The sequence below is a fragment of the Sphaerodactylus townsendi genome, linkage group LG11, assembly GCF_021028975.2.
Source record: "Sphaerodactylus townsendi isolate TG3544 linkage group LG11, MPM_Stown_v2.3, whole genome shotgun sequence".
Taxonomy (NCBI): domain Eukaryota; kingdom Metazoa; phylum Chordata; class Lepidosauria; order Squamata; family Sphaerodactylidae; genus Sphaerodactylus; species Sphaerodactylus townsendi.
Window position 1 is genome coordinate 68,450,420 of NC_059435.1, and position 16,752 is coordinate 68,467,171.

General features: G+C 38.4%; 1 protein-coding gene across 2 annotated transcripts in view; it reads left to right on the forward strand.

The window, feature by feature from the left end:
• Positions 1–16,108, forward strand: part of CNPY1 (canopy FGF signaling regulator 1) — a 55,321-nt gene extending 39,213 nt beyond the window's left edge. Inside the window, exons 5-7 of one of the 2 annotated variants that reach the window (XM_048511792.1) lie at positions 6,966–7,169; positions 8,832–8,928; positions 14,131–16,108. In XM_048511792.1, the coding sequence (XP_048367749.1) occupies positions 6,966–7,169; positions 8,832–8,928; positions 14,131–14,168 (339 nt within the window). In that variant the 3' untranslated portion in view covers positions 14,169–16,108. The remainder of the gene's footprint in view (positions 1–6,965; positions 7,170–8,831; positions 8,929–14,130) is intronic. The other variant, XM_048511793.1, reaches the window with a different exon arrangement.
• The last annotated feature ends 644 nt before the right edge of the window (positions 16,109–16,752 follow it).

Genomic DNA, 16,752 nt, shown 5'->3' on the forward strand with positions numbered 1-16,752 from the left:
CAGCGTTTGGTGCCATGTTACACTGCACACCACTGGGATTGCCCCTCCATTGGGGTAACTGACTTAGGGAAGGTGAATTTGCTGGCGTGGCAGCACAACACTCCCAAGAGCGGATTCAGCCCCCCCTCCCTTTGGAAGGGGCTCTCAATCATTTTATTTTTTTAAAAAATCCTTCAGATGCATCATACCCTTTAAAAACTGATATGTGTAACCCAGTCCTATAATTTGCTACACCGAGAGCACAGTTTTAAACAGAATTAATTAAAATAAAGTATGCTGTCATTTTGCAACTGACTCATGGTGATCCCGTGAAGTTCTACCTTGTGGGTTTTTCAAGACAAGTAAGAAACAGAGTTTGCCATTTCCTTTCTCTGCATAGCAGCCCCAGTCTGCCTTGGTGGACTCTCATCCAAATACTGATCCTGCATAACAGCCAGGTTAGTCTGGGCTACTAGGGATGCTACCAAAGGAGTTACACCCTTCTAATCCCACTGGGATTAGGACCATCAGTCAGTGATTTGTTGAATCGTTGTAAGCCACCTTGCACCATGAGGAAAGATGGGATATAAATGTTTAAATAAATAAATAAATAAATAAATAAATAAATAAATAAATAAATAAATAAATAAATAAATAAATAAATAAATCTGTCAGGATTCAATGCATAACATTGCCACACAAACAAGAACCTTCTGGAGAACTTAGAAAGAAATGAGACCTTGGTGTGGTATTCTACAGTGAAAGTGTGGGCTGCTGTTTTGAAAGCTAGGCAAAATGCTGCTACTTTGAAAATGGTATTCAAACTATCTGGAAACTTTGCTAATTGGAAGAATATCTTGATTTTTTAAAAATTCACACCATGAGGCTATAAGAAAGAGATCCATCAACATATAAACACAAGATGACAAAGAAAGAGTTTTTTATATCCTATTTTTCTCAGCCTTTAAGGAGTCCCAACGTGGCTTAGGTAGGTGGGGCTGAGAGAGTTCTGCAAGAATTGTGACTACTCAAAGGTCACCCAGCAGGATACTTGTGAAGGAGCAGGGAAAACAAAACCTGTTCACCAGTTCACCCTTCATGTGGAGAGTCCAACCTGCTTCTCCAGATGAGGGTCCACCACTCCTAACAACTATAGCATGTAGCCATTGGTGTAGCGCCCATGGGGTGGGGGGGCCGACGTCCTGGGCAGAGCCGTGGAGGAGGTGTGGCCAGACCGTGGACGGAGCGGGGCAGCAGCATTCTGGGGGCGGGGGCAGGCAGTGCCACAGGGGCAGTTTCCCCCTCCGCCCCAACATGTGGCTCCTAACTACTATACTACACTAGTTTATAAAAACGTATTACAAACCTTGCAGAAAATCCCATCATGCAACCAACCCTTTCTATGATTTTTGAGTTTCAAGAGTCTACAGGTGGTTCAGTTGCTCACTTGGTGGACCAGTGGCCTTTGCCATGATATGAAAAAACCCTAAATCATAGATTATAATCTCTTCATTGCACTCTTCAACAGTGCAATAGGTTGTGCATGAGATCCTGTATGGTTTCTCCTCCACAGATGCCATCTCATATTGAGGAGATGGAAGACTGGATTGGCCATTGATTACTGCAGCGGTCATCAGGCGGAAACGACGGAAGGCCTCTTCAGCATCAGTAAATTATTGAGGATATAACATAATAAATGGTCACTGTTGTTAGCAGCTGGTATCTTGCCCCTATTTTATGTGTCAGACAAATATCCTTTCCAGAATGTTCACAATAGATGAAGCAGAAACAATTTGAGCTTTGGCTCTGGTGGTGGTCTAGGCTTAAGTGGCAAACAACTGTTGCATTTGCAGCTAGCTCTGGAATAACGGGGTGCAGAATTTCTTTACTTCCAAGGAGGGCTTTTAATTCCAGATTTTTAAACATCAGCGTCCATTACACAAAACTAAGTTACGCTGATTAGTTATACCACAAAAGCTAAAATACTTTCCTCTGCTTGGATCACGGCTCTTATCCGTAATGATAATAATGGGCAATTTTTTTCCATGAATCGCTCCCTCTAATGTACATCCTGTGTTGTGAAATTGCATCGGAGTATTCGGTTTATGGAGGAGGGGTTGTCTGAGACAGCAATTTTGGGCTTCCAGCTGGAGAAAATAACTTACTTTGAGGTCACAGGAATTTATTTTCTTCCTTCTACACCCCCCCCCCAACACACACGCACGCACGCACACACGCACACACGCACGCACGCACAATCTGCTTCTGAGCTATACTGAAAAATGCTGGAAACTTCTGATTTTTTTTCCTATTGGTGAATAAAGTCTTTTTTTAATTAAGCAGGCCCAGGTGGTAGGCCCACATAGCAAACACATTTTTCCAACCTTTATAATGCCTCATTAGAATTCTCTCCTTTAAAAGGATTTCTAATTATATTGTCTAATAAAACTAAACCTTGGAGATCATTTGCATATTATATGAAGAAATCTCATACAACAAACTCACAGCGGATTCAATTAACATAATAGCTAATTATATATCCCATCAGCCTTTTGAGGAGCTCGACATTCATGTTTCTCCTGTTCTAGCCTAGAGCTGGTGGGGGGGCGGGGTTGCCAAATTTTCACTTTTAAATATTGACTCTTTAGAAATATCAGCAATTATTGGAGGACTTTTGCCAGTTTGAAAGGTTGTGATTAAACAACATGAAAAACTTTACCAAAAAATGCTTGTTCCTAAATTCTTAGAAATGCTCCCCTCACCCCCCCCCCCAATTGTCAACTCGAAAAACCTTTGTATGCTATCAGACATTTACTTATGTACACAGGTAGTTGTTCACATGGACGGATGCATAATTCATACATAGTGAAACACTGCCGGAAGGAGAGCATCTCTCTTATGTGGAACATGCTGCTCAAAAAACAATTGTGATTGGCACGTTAGATTTTGGAAGATGTCCATCCATCACAGTTACATTTTAATTTTTTTTTCCCCCTACTCCACGTCCACAAGCCGTTTGCATTCTTGGCCGGTTCTGGTCTCTATCAAGGCAGAAATTTATGATGAGATTAGCAGAGACATAGTAATGAACTGGCTCGTGAGCTTCCTTGTAATTGACGACTATGAAGGTGTCATCTCTGTAGCCTGTAATGAATTCTCCATCATGGGGCTTAAAATTGGCTAAAATATTCTGGAACTGATTTGTCTCTGTATGTGCGCATGGGCACATGTGTCGGTATTAACCTTCCCTCCTCCTCCCTTTAGCATTTTGCGTTACTGGCTCAGTCAACTTTATTTATTTTTTTCATCACAAACCTGGTTTGAATGATCAGCAGTGGGGATTGATTTGAAAGTGATTTAAGTAATCTACACGATGCTAAAATCTGCACACAACAAAAATCAAGGGGAAGGGGGAATCAAGTTTTTCAGGAGGCTGCATTATTTATCTGTGTGTGTGTGTGTGTGTTAACCAATGATAGCAGCTAAAGTTTGATGGAAAGTAAGATGCCTTTCTCTCTTTACAATGATGGCTGCCTTGTTATTCATATTTTAATGAGGTTACTATCTCTGAGACAGCTTTTTCGGGGTGGAGGCCCACGTCTCCGGTGTGACAACAATAGGAGTTGCTTTATTGACAAGTACTATTCAAAATCTTCAGAGTCTCCAAAGAAAGGCTTTCGTTTTCTGCCACTTGCCCAAATACTTTCTCCCTCCCTCTCTCTCTTTTTTGCTCTTTTATTACTAAAGCAATTTTAAAGTATACTTAACTTTGAGGGGATATAGTTCTGATGGTGGTGATATGAGTTGAGATATATCATTGCAGAGAATATATTTATATACATTCCCAGCCAAATGAATTAGTTGAAAAACAAATTCAAGTTGTTTTCTGGTCAAGAAGAAATAGCTACAGAGACACAACAGAAATGATCTGATTAATGATTATGTCCAATAGTACGTATTTTATTTCTGCAAGACTGTTATGTAGTACTGGAGAGCTTGTACATTTGTACTGAATGAGAATTCTGTGGTTAAAGTGGCACCCAAGATTAGGGGGAAGCGGAGTTTAATCTCTTAATAATTGTGTGGGAAAAGGAAGCTAACCTGAAGTCCCATGCTGAGTTTAGAAAGAAAGTAAGGAAAGTGTTTGTAACTAAGATCAACCACCACGTCAACTCTTGTTTAGCTCTACTTTGCTATATTATATATTTATAATTCAGCACATAAAATAATTCAAGTCCCTTGTTTGTTGCAAGCAAAACATGAAATATGCTTGTTTTAATCCAGTTCTTTCTCAGTGCTGATATATATCCAAGTAGACCCATACTATACAGTATAGAATTGTGTGTTGAAGAGGAATGTATGCATTAATTAACCAAAGCCTATTTTCTTGGTATATGTAATCCTCAGTATGTATACAAAAAAAAAGTAATTTCAATCTCCTATATTTGAAACTTGGATAGTTTTGTTTTAAAAACTGTATTTCCAAAATAAACGATAGATAGATAGATAGATAGATAGATAGATAGATAGATAGATAGATAGATAGATAGATAGATAGATAGATAGATAGATAGATAGATAGATAGATAGATAGATAGATAGATAGATAGATAGATAGATAGATAATCAGTCCAGAATATGCTTATATACACACAGTCAGTCCAGCAAATTCTTGAGCACATTGAATTCTTACCCATGTTGGATCCATAAATATGTCTATACTGGGACTGATTTGCATTTCTTTTTTTGTATTTTGAGGTTCCAGCTTGCATTTTTGGAATCTCAGTCAACTTATGGTCTGCAGTGATACTTGCTGCTTATGTGTGATAGTGAATATAAGCAACCACACAAGAAAAATACCTTATTTCCCCCCCCTCCCTAACATAGTGAAATTGCCATTCTGATGCTGTGAACAAATTATAGGTCTTTTTTCCCCCAATAAGATGGCTAAGAAATACCGAACATGATATCTCGGCCATATTTAAATGCCTTGCATGTCCATTCAAAGGTGAAAACATAATATACAGCCGTTGGTTTCATGGGTTACATGTACTGTTCTGTATAATCCACTATGCCCACAATCCAACACAAAGTTAAGCACGCTTAAGCTCATTGAAATCAATGAGCTTAAGCACTATTAATTCTGTGTTAGACGGTGGCTATTACAGCTTTAAGATCGGATAGCTCAAATCTGGGCTCGGTTACATCTCAGCTCAAACTTGCTGAGCTTTAAGCGTCATCATATCATTTTGTCCCGTAACCATTTTATTACATCCTTGGCCTATGCAATGAGATTTATTTTTTATTGTCTTGGAAAACAAAGATGTTGTGGCATTCAGAAAGGCAAGAAAGTATTGGAAATCAACTCCTTTATTTCTGTCTAGATCCTATACAGGTGAACATAGAATTCCACTGAAATTAAATAACCGCAGGGTATTTGGCTTATGAATCCCAAATCATGATGTGTTTTGGGGTGGGGCAGGGGAGAATTGGACCTGGATTGCATATTTCATGTTGTCTTCTTGGGATCATTATGTTTGGCCATTAGATTGACAGCTGCACAGAGATATTTGACCATACTGCTTAATTTATGAATTGACCTTCAGTATGGTACTTAAAATAAGCATTTGTCACTACAAATTCTTTCTCTATGATCCCCTCTTCTTTAATTGGAGTACTTATCTCTAGTTTACCTTTTTTGTTTTCCCCAAATTTCATAAAAAGTTTGTTTCTGAATACAAAACGAGGTCAAGCAAGAGGAGAAAAGTCTCATAAAAGGCCCTAATTTAAGAAGCACAGGAGGTGCGGGTTGGGGGTGGCGATGGGGGAAGGGACTCTAAGCTTTAATTTTAATTCTCCTGCCTTTATTTATCTGATTTGTAGCCAGATGGTGGTGAAGCAAGGAAACCCTTTGTGTAAATGGAGCACACATATGAAAATGCTTCTGTAATGTAATCATTGAGACCGGAAGGGTTCATACTGAGTCTGAAAAGAGACAATGGAGACTGGATATATCAACATTGCAGAAATCGAGTTCATTTGTGATTCAGTCCCTTTGACTATGGTTGTCATGAAAACTTCCTACTTTGATCAGTAGAGGGTGGAGAGGGGGGGAAATCTTCTAAAGGCCCAGGGATGCGGCCCCGTTGTTTACTGTGCACTTGGCTTCAATTCACGCCCCCTTCCGGAAGAAGCAACAGGGATAGGCTCATCTTGCACCTTGACCTGTCTAGACGGGAGAGAAGTTTTTTGTCCCTGTTACCAAGGACGAGGGATGCTCTTTGACCCCTGCCACACTAGCTGTGAAGACTCTTACTAAGTATGTAGGTAGCAGTCTAAATGTTTCCGCTGGATTCTGGCTTAACTCTGAAGGAAGAGGAATGGGCAAAGACACGGGCCAGCTGTTTGGAAATAAAGCTTGAAATAGTAGAACCTGGGAGAACTTGCATTTTGTAAGCCATTATTTTCTTTGCAAAAACCCCTGGGAGGCTTTAAACAGCTGCTTCAGAGTTGACGAACAGCAAGAAAGAAAGACCAACTGAAGGGGAAGGGGAGGGAGAGACTTTGTAGCAACTGTGCTCCATTTAAAGAAGTGAAGCTGAAATCTCCAGCAAGAAATCTTTTCGGGGTCGCGCCAAGAAAACACTGGGCACAGAAAGACAAGTCTTGCTCTGTATTTGCTGTGCCTGGCACACAGAGTTTCAAAATGTGCTTAACATTTAATTGCTTGGTATATTATTTCGATCCTGAAAGGAATATTTTGTGGAAGCTTGGAATGTTTATTTTTTTTTTAAGATTCATTTAGCTTCAGGGTACATTTTTAAATATGTATGTAGTGTGGATTAGCAGTTATGCAGACATGGAGATCTGTTGACCTCTTCCTTTGATTGATTTTAGGCATTTCTGCTTCTGTAAGATTATACTGTTAGCTCTGATAATGGTTGAAGTTTAAAATTGGTAACAGTTTTCCTTTTTTTCCCCTTTAGATCCCTTTTGCAAAATCTGAGACCTTTTTAACGGATGTTTTGGAAAAGATATGCGATCGGATGAACGATTACCAACTTCAAGACGATCCAGACACGAAGGAAAAGAAATTCAAGAGATACGCTCCTCGGAAGGATGAGCCAATCTATGCAGAATACAAAAAATACTTTTTTTATTCCGATGCTTATAAGCCTTTAAAATATGCGGTAAGACATCATAATAAACTGCTGACATTTCAGGCTGAATTGCTATTAGCATAATATTTGAGACTGTATATTAAATCATTTCATTTAGTGTAAACTCATGGTTCTCATTGTATTGCTGCATCCTTACAAAGTAATTAGGAATAACAATCTGGCATGACTTATGGGTTTTTAAGCAAAAGCATTGCATATGCATCAAAATGTTGCATAATTCTGTATACTGGTTACATATGTAGATGCAGCCGCTGTCTGTTTTTGTGCTAAGATTTATCTCCTGCTAGATTCTTTTTAAAAAACATATCTGTTCTTCTCTCCTGCTAACTTCAACAAGGCGTAGGCAGTTGTGATGCTAGGCTAACAATTCAAATTAATGTGAGAGTTGCTTCAAATGTTTATCGCTCGACTGGTGGGGAAAGGGGAGTCTGTGCTATTATCCTTTTTTCCCCCCTTGGATCTGGTTGAAAGGGAAGTCGTGGCCTGAGCAAGAACGAGGGCCTAGAGCCAGTGGAAGCAAAGGAAAGCATGGCTTTTCTTGCTGGCCTAGTGCCAGAGTGTTCCTTCATCAAATGCTTCTCTTTTTTTTCTCCACACGTTGAGCGTCATGGGGACGTCAAAGAATGCTTGTTTTTTTTTAAAAAAAAACCAGTCTATAAGACAGGGGAATAGAGATAGATTCCCACTCTAGTCTGAAGCTGTTTCTGTAGAGAGTATCCTCCATTGTTTTCAAAGCTTTTTTAGAATTAAATGTGTTTAGGACTGGCCTGATTTCAGCTAATTTCAATGCAGCGGAAGTATCGGGATGCTTTGTACATATATCAAGATAGTTGGTCCAATTGCTCTTGGTTCTTTTGAGATGAGATTGGCAATTCTTGCCTTTTTCTGTGTTTAATTTAATATGCTGAAATTGTATCTGATGGCACATATTAGCTGTCATCATTGGGGCTGGGTGAAAGTTGGGCAGCCTTTGTGCTAGATTTTTGGCCTCCTGTCTGAAATATATTGTTTTTATTTTTAAAGTATGTATTTCATGACTCTTTTCCCATGGTCGAGGCTGCAGTTTTAGGGATTGTAATGCACACACCCAAATTACAGTAAAATTGCTACGCTGAGCCAAGCATTACTACCGGTACCAGTCGGCCAATGAGGCTCTGCGAAGGCAACACCCACAGTTCAGAAAATTAGAAATCCAACCAGTGTTTGAAGATCCAATTGGTGATCGTGTTTGGCATTTTAAAATAGGCCAGGATTTCAGTAAAAAGCAAAACCAAGGCAGGATGTATATGTCTTTGAATTCCGAGAACAATCCACGCAATTATTATTTTTAAAAATCAGGTTTTCATGTAAATTTCACCTAACAGGTTCACAGTGAGGGTACACACCACGATGAGTGAAAATGTTCACAATCTGAGTGTGATTTTTTTTAACAACAATAAACAGCTCTTAACGCAAGGGGGGCATTTTTGTTAGGAATGAGCCCCGAATTAGCATAAGTTGAAATGCTGGATATGTTGCTAATTACAAGAAGAAACAAAACAAAAGAAGATTGGGAGGCACCAGCCAAACGTACCACATGGCACTCTTCACCTTGTATTCCTTTGCTGCTGCTCTGTATAAATGGTCTTGTTTAGTTCTTTGCTAGAGAGCAACTATTTTTCCCCCTTTCAGTGTGAAACTATCATAGAACAGTATGAAGATGAAATATTCTCACTTATCGCCCAGGAGGCAGACTTTCTGGCTGACAGGCTGTGCATTGAAAAATCAGGTACTGTGTCTGATGTAACATGTGCTCTCCCTCTCAACAGCATCTCTCTCTCTCCCCCCCCCACCTCCCCCTTCAACCAAGTTGCACTGCTTGGGTGTAGCAAAGGCACTTTGGAAAAATATTTGTAGCTGGATAAGTGTTGACATTGCCTTGCCATGGAGGGCTGCATGCGTGTGTCGAAAGCGGGTTCTTTGGGATGGATTTAACATGTGCCCCCGCAGTTCTTGCTCGTCTTCTAACACGTCGCCATTTTTAAAAATTTCACCTGCCTGTTCTGCATGCTTTCATTAAGTCCCTGTGATCACAATGCCCCGAAAAAAGTTCCTCAGCGTGGAAAGCACAGAGACTGCCATCCAAGACTCATTGAAGGCCGAGGCAAAGATCCCTAATGAGTTAGTTAATTAATTAATTAAAACATTTCTATCCCAACTTTCATCATAGGGTTCCCGAGGTTCATTTATAGCGGTTATATATTTTTGAGCCTTCCAGATCCCTGAATAAAAGAAAATTATGAAAAATAGGCCTCACATCACTAAAAATAGTTGTGGCGGATTCCAGTTTGTCATTGATGCTGGAGTGGCAGCATCTTTGTTTACATTCAGTAACTTTTAAAGAGTTGATGTTTTTACTTGGTCCTTTAAAATAAAATTTGCTCTATGTCATCGTCCCTCCGTTTCTGCCTAAAGAATCCCTGGATAGATAATTCCCTATTAGGAAAACTGAGGCTTTTCAGCCACTTCAGTTTTGTATATTGGTGCAAGCCCAGGATGAGAATTCTGCTTGACTTTTAAATAAAGTTAAACTACCACGTTGCTGAAGAGTAGGGATGTGTAGAAAAAGATTCATCATATAAGAATCACTACTTGTTTGACAGACAATAGATATAATACTGATTTTGAGTGCAAAGGACATTTTCAGTACAGGAGATAAAAGATGCTACAATAGGGGAGGGTTTCATAACAATTATGATAAACATCTGAAAGTCTATCAAAGGCCCTCCTTGCCACATACACAGTTACTTTTTTTACAGTTATTTATTTTCAATTATCATTGTCAGACTTATTTATCTTTTTTCTTAATGTATTTGAAAAAGTGATCAGCTAAGATAGTTTGCAAAACACTATTGTTTCACCATGTGCACCATGCATTTACCATTATCTGTTCTCCTCCCCCCTGACTCTCCCCCTCCCAAGTTTGATAAAAATTAAGAGAAAGGGAAATTAATGAACCAAGAGAACCAAGTTAATTTTATGAGTCTTTATGAGTCTTTTTTGCCAACATGTTGACCTAAATTCAAATGTGCCTGTAGCTTTTGTGTGAAATAATTTACCTCTTAGCCAGAAGCATTCTGAAAGTTGTGTGTTTATGCTAAAGACAAAAGTAATAAATTCCCTTTCCCGCAGCATCTTCCGGAGTAATCTTGAGCTTCTGGAAGTGAATGCTGCAGTATATTAGGGGGCAATTTAGGCAAGTTTACATGTGAGCCAAGTCCCTTACGCTTAGCAGGACTCACTTCCAAATAAATGTGCTTAGGAGTGGGTGGATAGACTTTCAAGTTCCAGAGGATTCTTTTGCATTCTTTCTTGGTTGGTTTCAAAAGCAACAGTTTCCTGATTCATATTTTAATATTTATTAAAATAGCACAGAAATGTTTCAGCCTGTATCTCCAGGATCCTTCTTCCTTAAAACAATCTGAAAGAAATCAACAGCCATCCCCAAAACTTGCCTAACTTTCTTCCCAATCTGTGGAAGACTGGGAACTTTCAGGTTGATTTTGATTGTAAGTCTCAGTCTAGCCGTGTTTACTCAGAAGCAAGCCCTGCTGATTACGGTGGAGTTTACTCCCCAAAAACTGTATCTATAATCCCAATCTCAGTATACTTACTTATATCAAAATCGAGTTATCTTCACATCTATCCAGGTTAAAAATGGACTGGTTTGTAGTAAATTGTGAAAGGCCTTTACATGAAACAGCAAAATACATGTTCAGCCTTGGAGAACTGAGTAGCTATTGAAAGCAAAGGGAGTGATGAATAAAAAGTTTCCCATTTGGGTCCTGGACAGGAGGCCAGAAGATATCCAGTGGTAGGACCTAGCAGTCCTTGTACTTGACCTTGAAACCCTCTCTGGACTAAAAGCATGGCAGCCACGCAAAAGAGAAACCCCAGACACACAGGAGAGAAAGGCAAGGTAAATAGCCGCAATGTGTGTCATCCCCCCATTTTTTTTTAATAAGGGAAAGTGTCAACACTGAAAAGAGCCTTCTAATTCAAATGTAGAGGTAGATTTTCTTTTTTAGAAAAAAACAAAAGCAAAAGCCATAATGCACAATTCTTAAATTAATTCAGATAATTGTCCTCAACAAAAGGAAGACTAAACAGCTCTCCTGAACTCTGCAGGGAATCAGATTCTGAATTAGCAGGAGAATTACATTTGGCAACAAGAACAGAATAAAAGTGGAATTCTCCAGCAACTGTTAATAGGAATTCACTGCAGAGGAAGGACAGCACGACAAAACATACAGCAATCTGTATGTACGTTGCGCATCTATAATTCATTCCCCATCTATATTATATTACAGCTTTGTTATAAACTTGTGTTAATGTTGGCAGGCGGTCCCATCAGCCCCACAGTTTGTGCTGAAATATACTCAAGATACTGTTTTAGATTCACGTGTAGCTTTATGAAAAATGTACGTTTTCAGGAACCCAAATGGCCCATGGAAATACTGTGCCTACGGCAAAGCTGATTATGAGCCTAGGAATTTTGCAGGGGAGCAAACTACAAACAGCGTGCCTCTGAATATTTTGCAGAATTTCACAAAGCAAAGTTCAGGGAATATCTTGTACTTAGGGTGGCCTAGAAGCAGCTGACTAAAATTGGAATTAATTGGCTCTGCACTTCTTCCATTGTACAACAGAAAATGATTAAGGGCTGTGGCATCTTCTCTGAAGGCATATATGGGAGAAGTTGCATAGATTCCTGTAGAATATGTGGTACCAATATGGCATAATCGGCATCCCTTTCCCCCATGAGGTCTACTGGCACTCCTTTAGGTGTTTACGTGACATTTGCATCTTTTGCTTGACTAAAGAGCCAAAAAAAATACTTCAGTGAAATGTGTTAATGGGATGGAACTGTTTGATACAGACAACTGTAGCTCAGTTATCTGTCAAAAGTGGTCTTTGATCTTATTGCAAATCTCTATACTATCCTTATCAAGGAATCAAAAAAAAAAGGTGGCAAGGAATCAAAAACGTGTTGCAGATACACTTTACCTTCTTTGCTGTTCTTCTTTTCCTACCCCAGTTTAAAACACCAGGGACTGTGTTTTGCTTATTTTCATTTGCAGCTCTAAGCTGGAGGCTGAGCTTTGCATGGTTCCAAAGCATTTTCAGAGATCTTGGTCTATGTTAGGATGAACTGTGCTCCCTTAATGTATCAAAGGCAGGTCTAAATGATTAGGGCGGTAAGGAGAATCTTTGTATAAAGTTCAAACTTCCTCGGTCCACCAGTTTCTGCCCGACACTTTGAAAAGAATCATAGCAATGATATTGTTTGTAATAATCAGAATTAGGAAACTGGCCAAGAATATTCTGGGTTAATGTATGGACTTCTGTCAGTCAATTTACCAATGGAACACAACGCATGGTTGTAGCTGCCATGTACCCCCAGCCCAGCCCAACTTTATTATTAAGGTAACTTAGAGACTTCCATTCTAATAATCCTCTTCACATGCTCATAACTCTGCAAAATTATTCTCTTTGGCTGAAATTTTCCATTTTCATCCCAAAGGTAAATTTATTTATGTGGGAAGCTTGAGCGGAAACCATTCATGCATTGTCAAGTCACGCAAAGACAGGGAAAAAAAATACATCTATTCTACTCTAAAAGTACGCGGTTTGCTTTCCACCCCTCCCTCCCTCCCCCACTCTTTACCTCATTCCAATATGTCTATTATTCTTCTCATAGCAGGGCTTTGAAAGTCAACGTTTTCCAGGTGACTAGCCCTCACTGAGAGCCGTTCTTCAGGATAATTTGCCAAACCCAAAGCGGTGCAACATAGTTCTGAACAATACAGCTCTCTTTCATGTACCTGAAGGAAGCAACACTTTCCACAGCACTGGAATACAAACCCTTGGGACTAAGTCAGTGTTTCCCTCCATGGATGTAATTCTTTTATGAAGATTTGCGCAATTCCACGTTCAACCGAGAGGTTCCCTTCTCCCCAACAACTTAGGGAATTTCCAGTAAATAATTAGAGTGTTTCATTATATCCTTCTCCTGCACTGTGTTCTATAAATACAAGCTTTGCAGGCACAAAAAGACAGTTCAGACTTGGGTGCATAATGCTCTTCTTTCATACGTATTTATTTTTTTGAAAAAGAAGAAAAATGTCATTTTGACAGTTGGGTTTTAACATTTTAACATTTGGTATTGGTTTTGACTTTTAAGAAAAGATGCATACACACAAATGTGTGTGTACTAGCATGTGCATAAAGAAACCTGAATTTGTTACATCTTGTTGGCTGAAATACTTTAAGGAATATCAAGCCCATAGCTCTTGTCAGAGAACAGTTTATAGTCCAAGCCTGGTGACTCCAAAATAACTGGATTGAGGGTCAGTCATGATTTTAGACTCCCTTACTGGAGGTATTTGATAACATAACTAGAAGTAGTGTTGTGTAGGCTTATGTGAAGAATGACATTTCTTTACTAAGTTTGGAATCTCTTTTTGATATATACTTTGAGATGCCATTGTATAACTCGTAATGGAGGAAATTACTTCAAGTGGATATGAAGCTATCAAACTTTAAATGTCCCATTTGTACAAAACTTTCAGTCTGTACAAGACTTAGAACTGCAAGTTAGCTGTTCGTTTTAATTTCCTTCACATTTTAACATGCCGATAATGATAATACCCCTTGTGGAAACGTGCAGTCTTCTTTTAAAGTTGTTCTGTTTGAAAGAACTGTTCCAAATCATCCAAGCTTGGAGGTACTTCCAACCTAGTTCATTGGCGCCAAATAAATTTCTAGAAAATACAGTTTTACTTGGTTTTAACCATGATTTGTTGCATTATTATGGTCAGGATCTTCTAGATTGAAAACTTGTGTTGCTGAATGAAAAAGCTGTGCAGTTGTGACAGAATCCAATTGTTGAATGGTTTATTGATGTGTTACTTTCTCCTCTCCTGTTCAGGTCTTTGTGCAAAGCCTGAGACACATAGTGAACTCTAGCAAAACAGCAGTCAACTAATATTACAGATGAAGAACAATGACTGAAATAGCTCTACGATCTCTGCCTTCCATACTTTATTTTCACTTTTTGAAGAAAATGTCTATCCAAAAAACTGATTTTTTTGTATTGACAAGCTAATATATTAAATTTGCCATTTTCACCATTTGATAGGGACCATAAACTGGGACTTTTTAAACTGGTTAGTGGAGAAAATGCTTTCCGTGATAATAAGACTGTTGTGTCATTCATATGAACTTCTAAAAAATCCAATGGCTCTTTGTAAGAGGAATGGTTACTTCTGACTGGTAGCATGTTGACTAATGGTTATCAGTACTGAGAGGTGATGAAGTCAAATAATTGTGCTTATGTATTGTTCTGTCATTTTAGCCAAGGACTGGATTCCAAGGATGAATGAATATGGAAGCCTCAACCTTAAAATATGTATGGGGGAACCTTCTGAGCTCATATTTGGCAATTGCTGATATTTGTGTGATGACCTGGAAATCACAGGGTAAATGTTGATCTACTCTTTGACCTGTCCACCAACTCTGTTGCAAAAATGCAAGTTCCTGGCACTCATAAAGTATGTTCAAGAATTGCTTTTGTGGGAAGGCATTTTTATATTGTTATTCAAAATTTGAAATTTTTCATAATAAGAAAGCTAATTCATCCAGTAACCCTTGCCCTATAGCTAACATAAATTGTTGCTCACGTCCTGGTAACGTTTTCTTGCTAAGCAGATAGACTTATACTTATACTTATAGACTAGATCACATGCTGATCACTCACAAATTTTAAAAAAATAGATTATTGGAAAAATAGGAAACTTAAAGTCACCCACAGGTTTAATTAGCATTTTAGGAGCTGGGTTGGGAAGGATGCAAATCAGTCTATTGAAAAAATAATTCTGGAGAATAAATAGCTTTTCTGTTTTGAGGTAACCAGGCAATCAATGAAAACCTTTATACAGTTTAATAGTATTTTAGGAGTTAAAAAAGGAAGGAGCATCCTTGAAATACCACAAAATAATGATAAAACGTGTCAACGCTGAACTATCAATAACTTCGCCATGTAAAGTGTCTTGCTAAATTCGCCCTTGCATGCTTGCTTTTAAATATGCTTTATTCCTAGTAATCAAATTTCTTCTGATGTCTTTACAGATTTTAATATTTGCAGAATTTAGATGGACAATGAATTCCTCTGAAATTTGATTTGCTTTAATATTAGAGCTAAAAGTATTTTACATATGAGCCAGGTACATGGTCTTGGTGCATCCATTCATTGTGAACTGTCTTGTACTAAATTGGCTTTAACTGGAGCTAATAACCCAGTTTATATCTTAACTGAGTTCTGGTTTCATAGTTTGCAGTCTTACCCACAAGCCTTGCAAAGGACAGATGGCAAATTTACAGTGACTGGTAACCTGCCTCTGAACATATTACTTAGAAGCAAAGCCCACTGATATCAGTGCACATATTTCCAAGTAATATGCTTACAGCTGGTATGCTACTTCCATTCTGGTGAATGGGACTTCATTGACTTACATTCAGTTGTACCTGTTTCAGTTTAATTGGATTGGGCAACATGAAAGCCATAGGCTTCCTACCCTGAGAACGCTTTCCTGGAAACAAACTCAATTAAAATCAGTGGAATTTACTTCAAAATATTTATTTAGAATATTTCTGTGCCACCTCTTCAAAGTCCTGCTCGATACAGCTTGTGATTAAAAACCTCATTATAAAACTTAAGCCATTAGATGTCAGTAGCATAAAACTGTAAAAAAAATAGTATAACAATAAATGTAACCGAGCCTAGAACCAATGCCTTAATATTGTTACTGAATGTTATTCTTTCACTCACTGGCAATTCAGCATTTGTAAAAGATTTTGCCAAGAGGCTCTATCTAAATAAAATGAACTGTTTTTAAAGATTTGTCAAACAGTTTCTCAGGTTCATACTTTTGTAATAGTGTTCTATTGTCTACCTCTGGAACTGACATTATCTTCTTTCACTTCAACCACACGTTTGGGCTACTTGGCTAGGTTTGTGTTCTGTTGGTTAACAAAAATGAACACCCCAAATCAATTTGAGGGCTTTTTGGCGCTCATGTGCTTAGCAAACACCCCAAATATGCAGAAGAAACCAGGAGGTTTCCAGTTGGCTTCACTTAGACAAATAAAGCTAGAAGCTCAGTCCCTATTCATGGTGGGTGGAAAATTAAATGGAAAGGGTCAAATTGCTTCCTTCACACTTCATGGAATCTTATTGATTTTTAGGACCAAGATAAGGAAAGAACTTACCCAAAATCTATATTATATATATATATTACAAAGGATCATAATCAATATGAAATCTCATCAGTTTATTTTAATTGCTCAGGAGTGGTCTCAGTATCCAAATTAGTTTGGGGAACAGTAAATCTTTTTTCTTCCCTTTTTTTTTTAAAAAAAAGACATTGTTATTTTTTTTTCAACCTATCCAGAAGTTGACTCAGCATACTGGAAAATCCAGTGTATGTATAAAATTCTGTGGAGAACATCTTACCAGATGTATGAAGTGAACCAATTTGAAGGTGTAAACGTT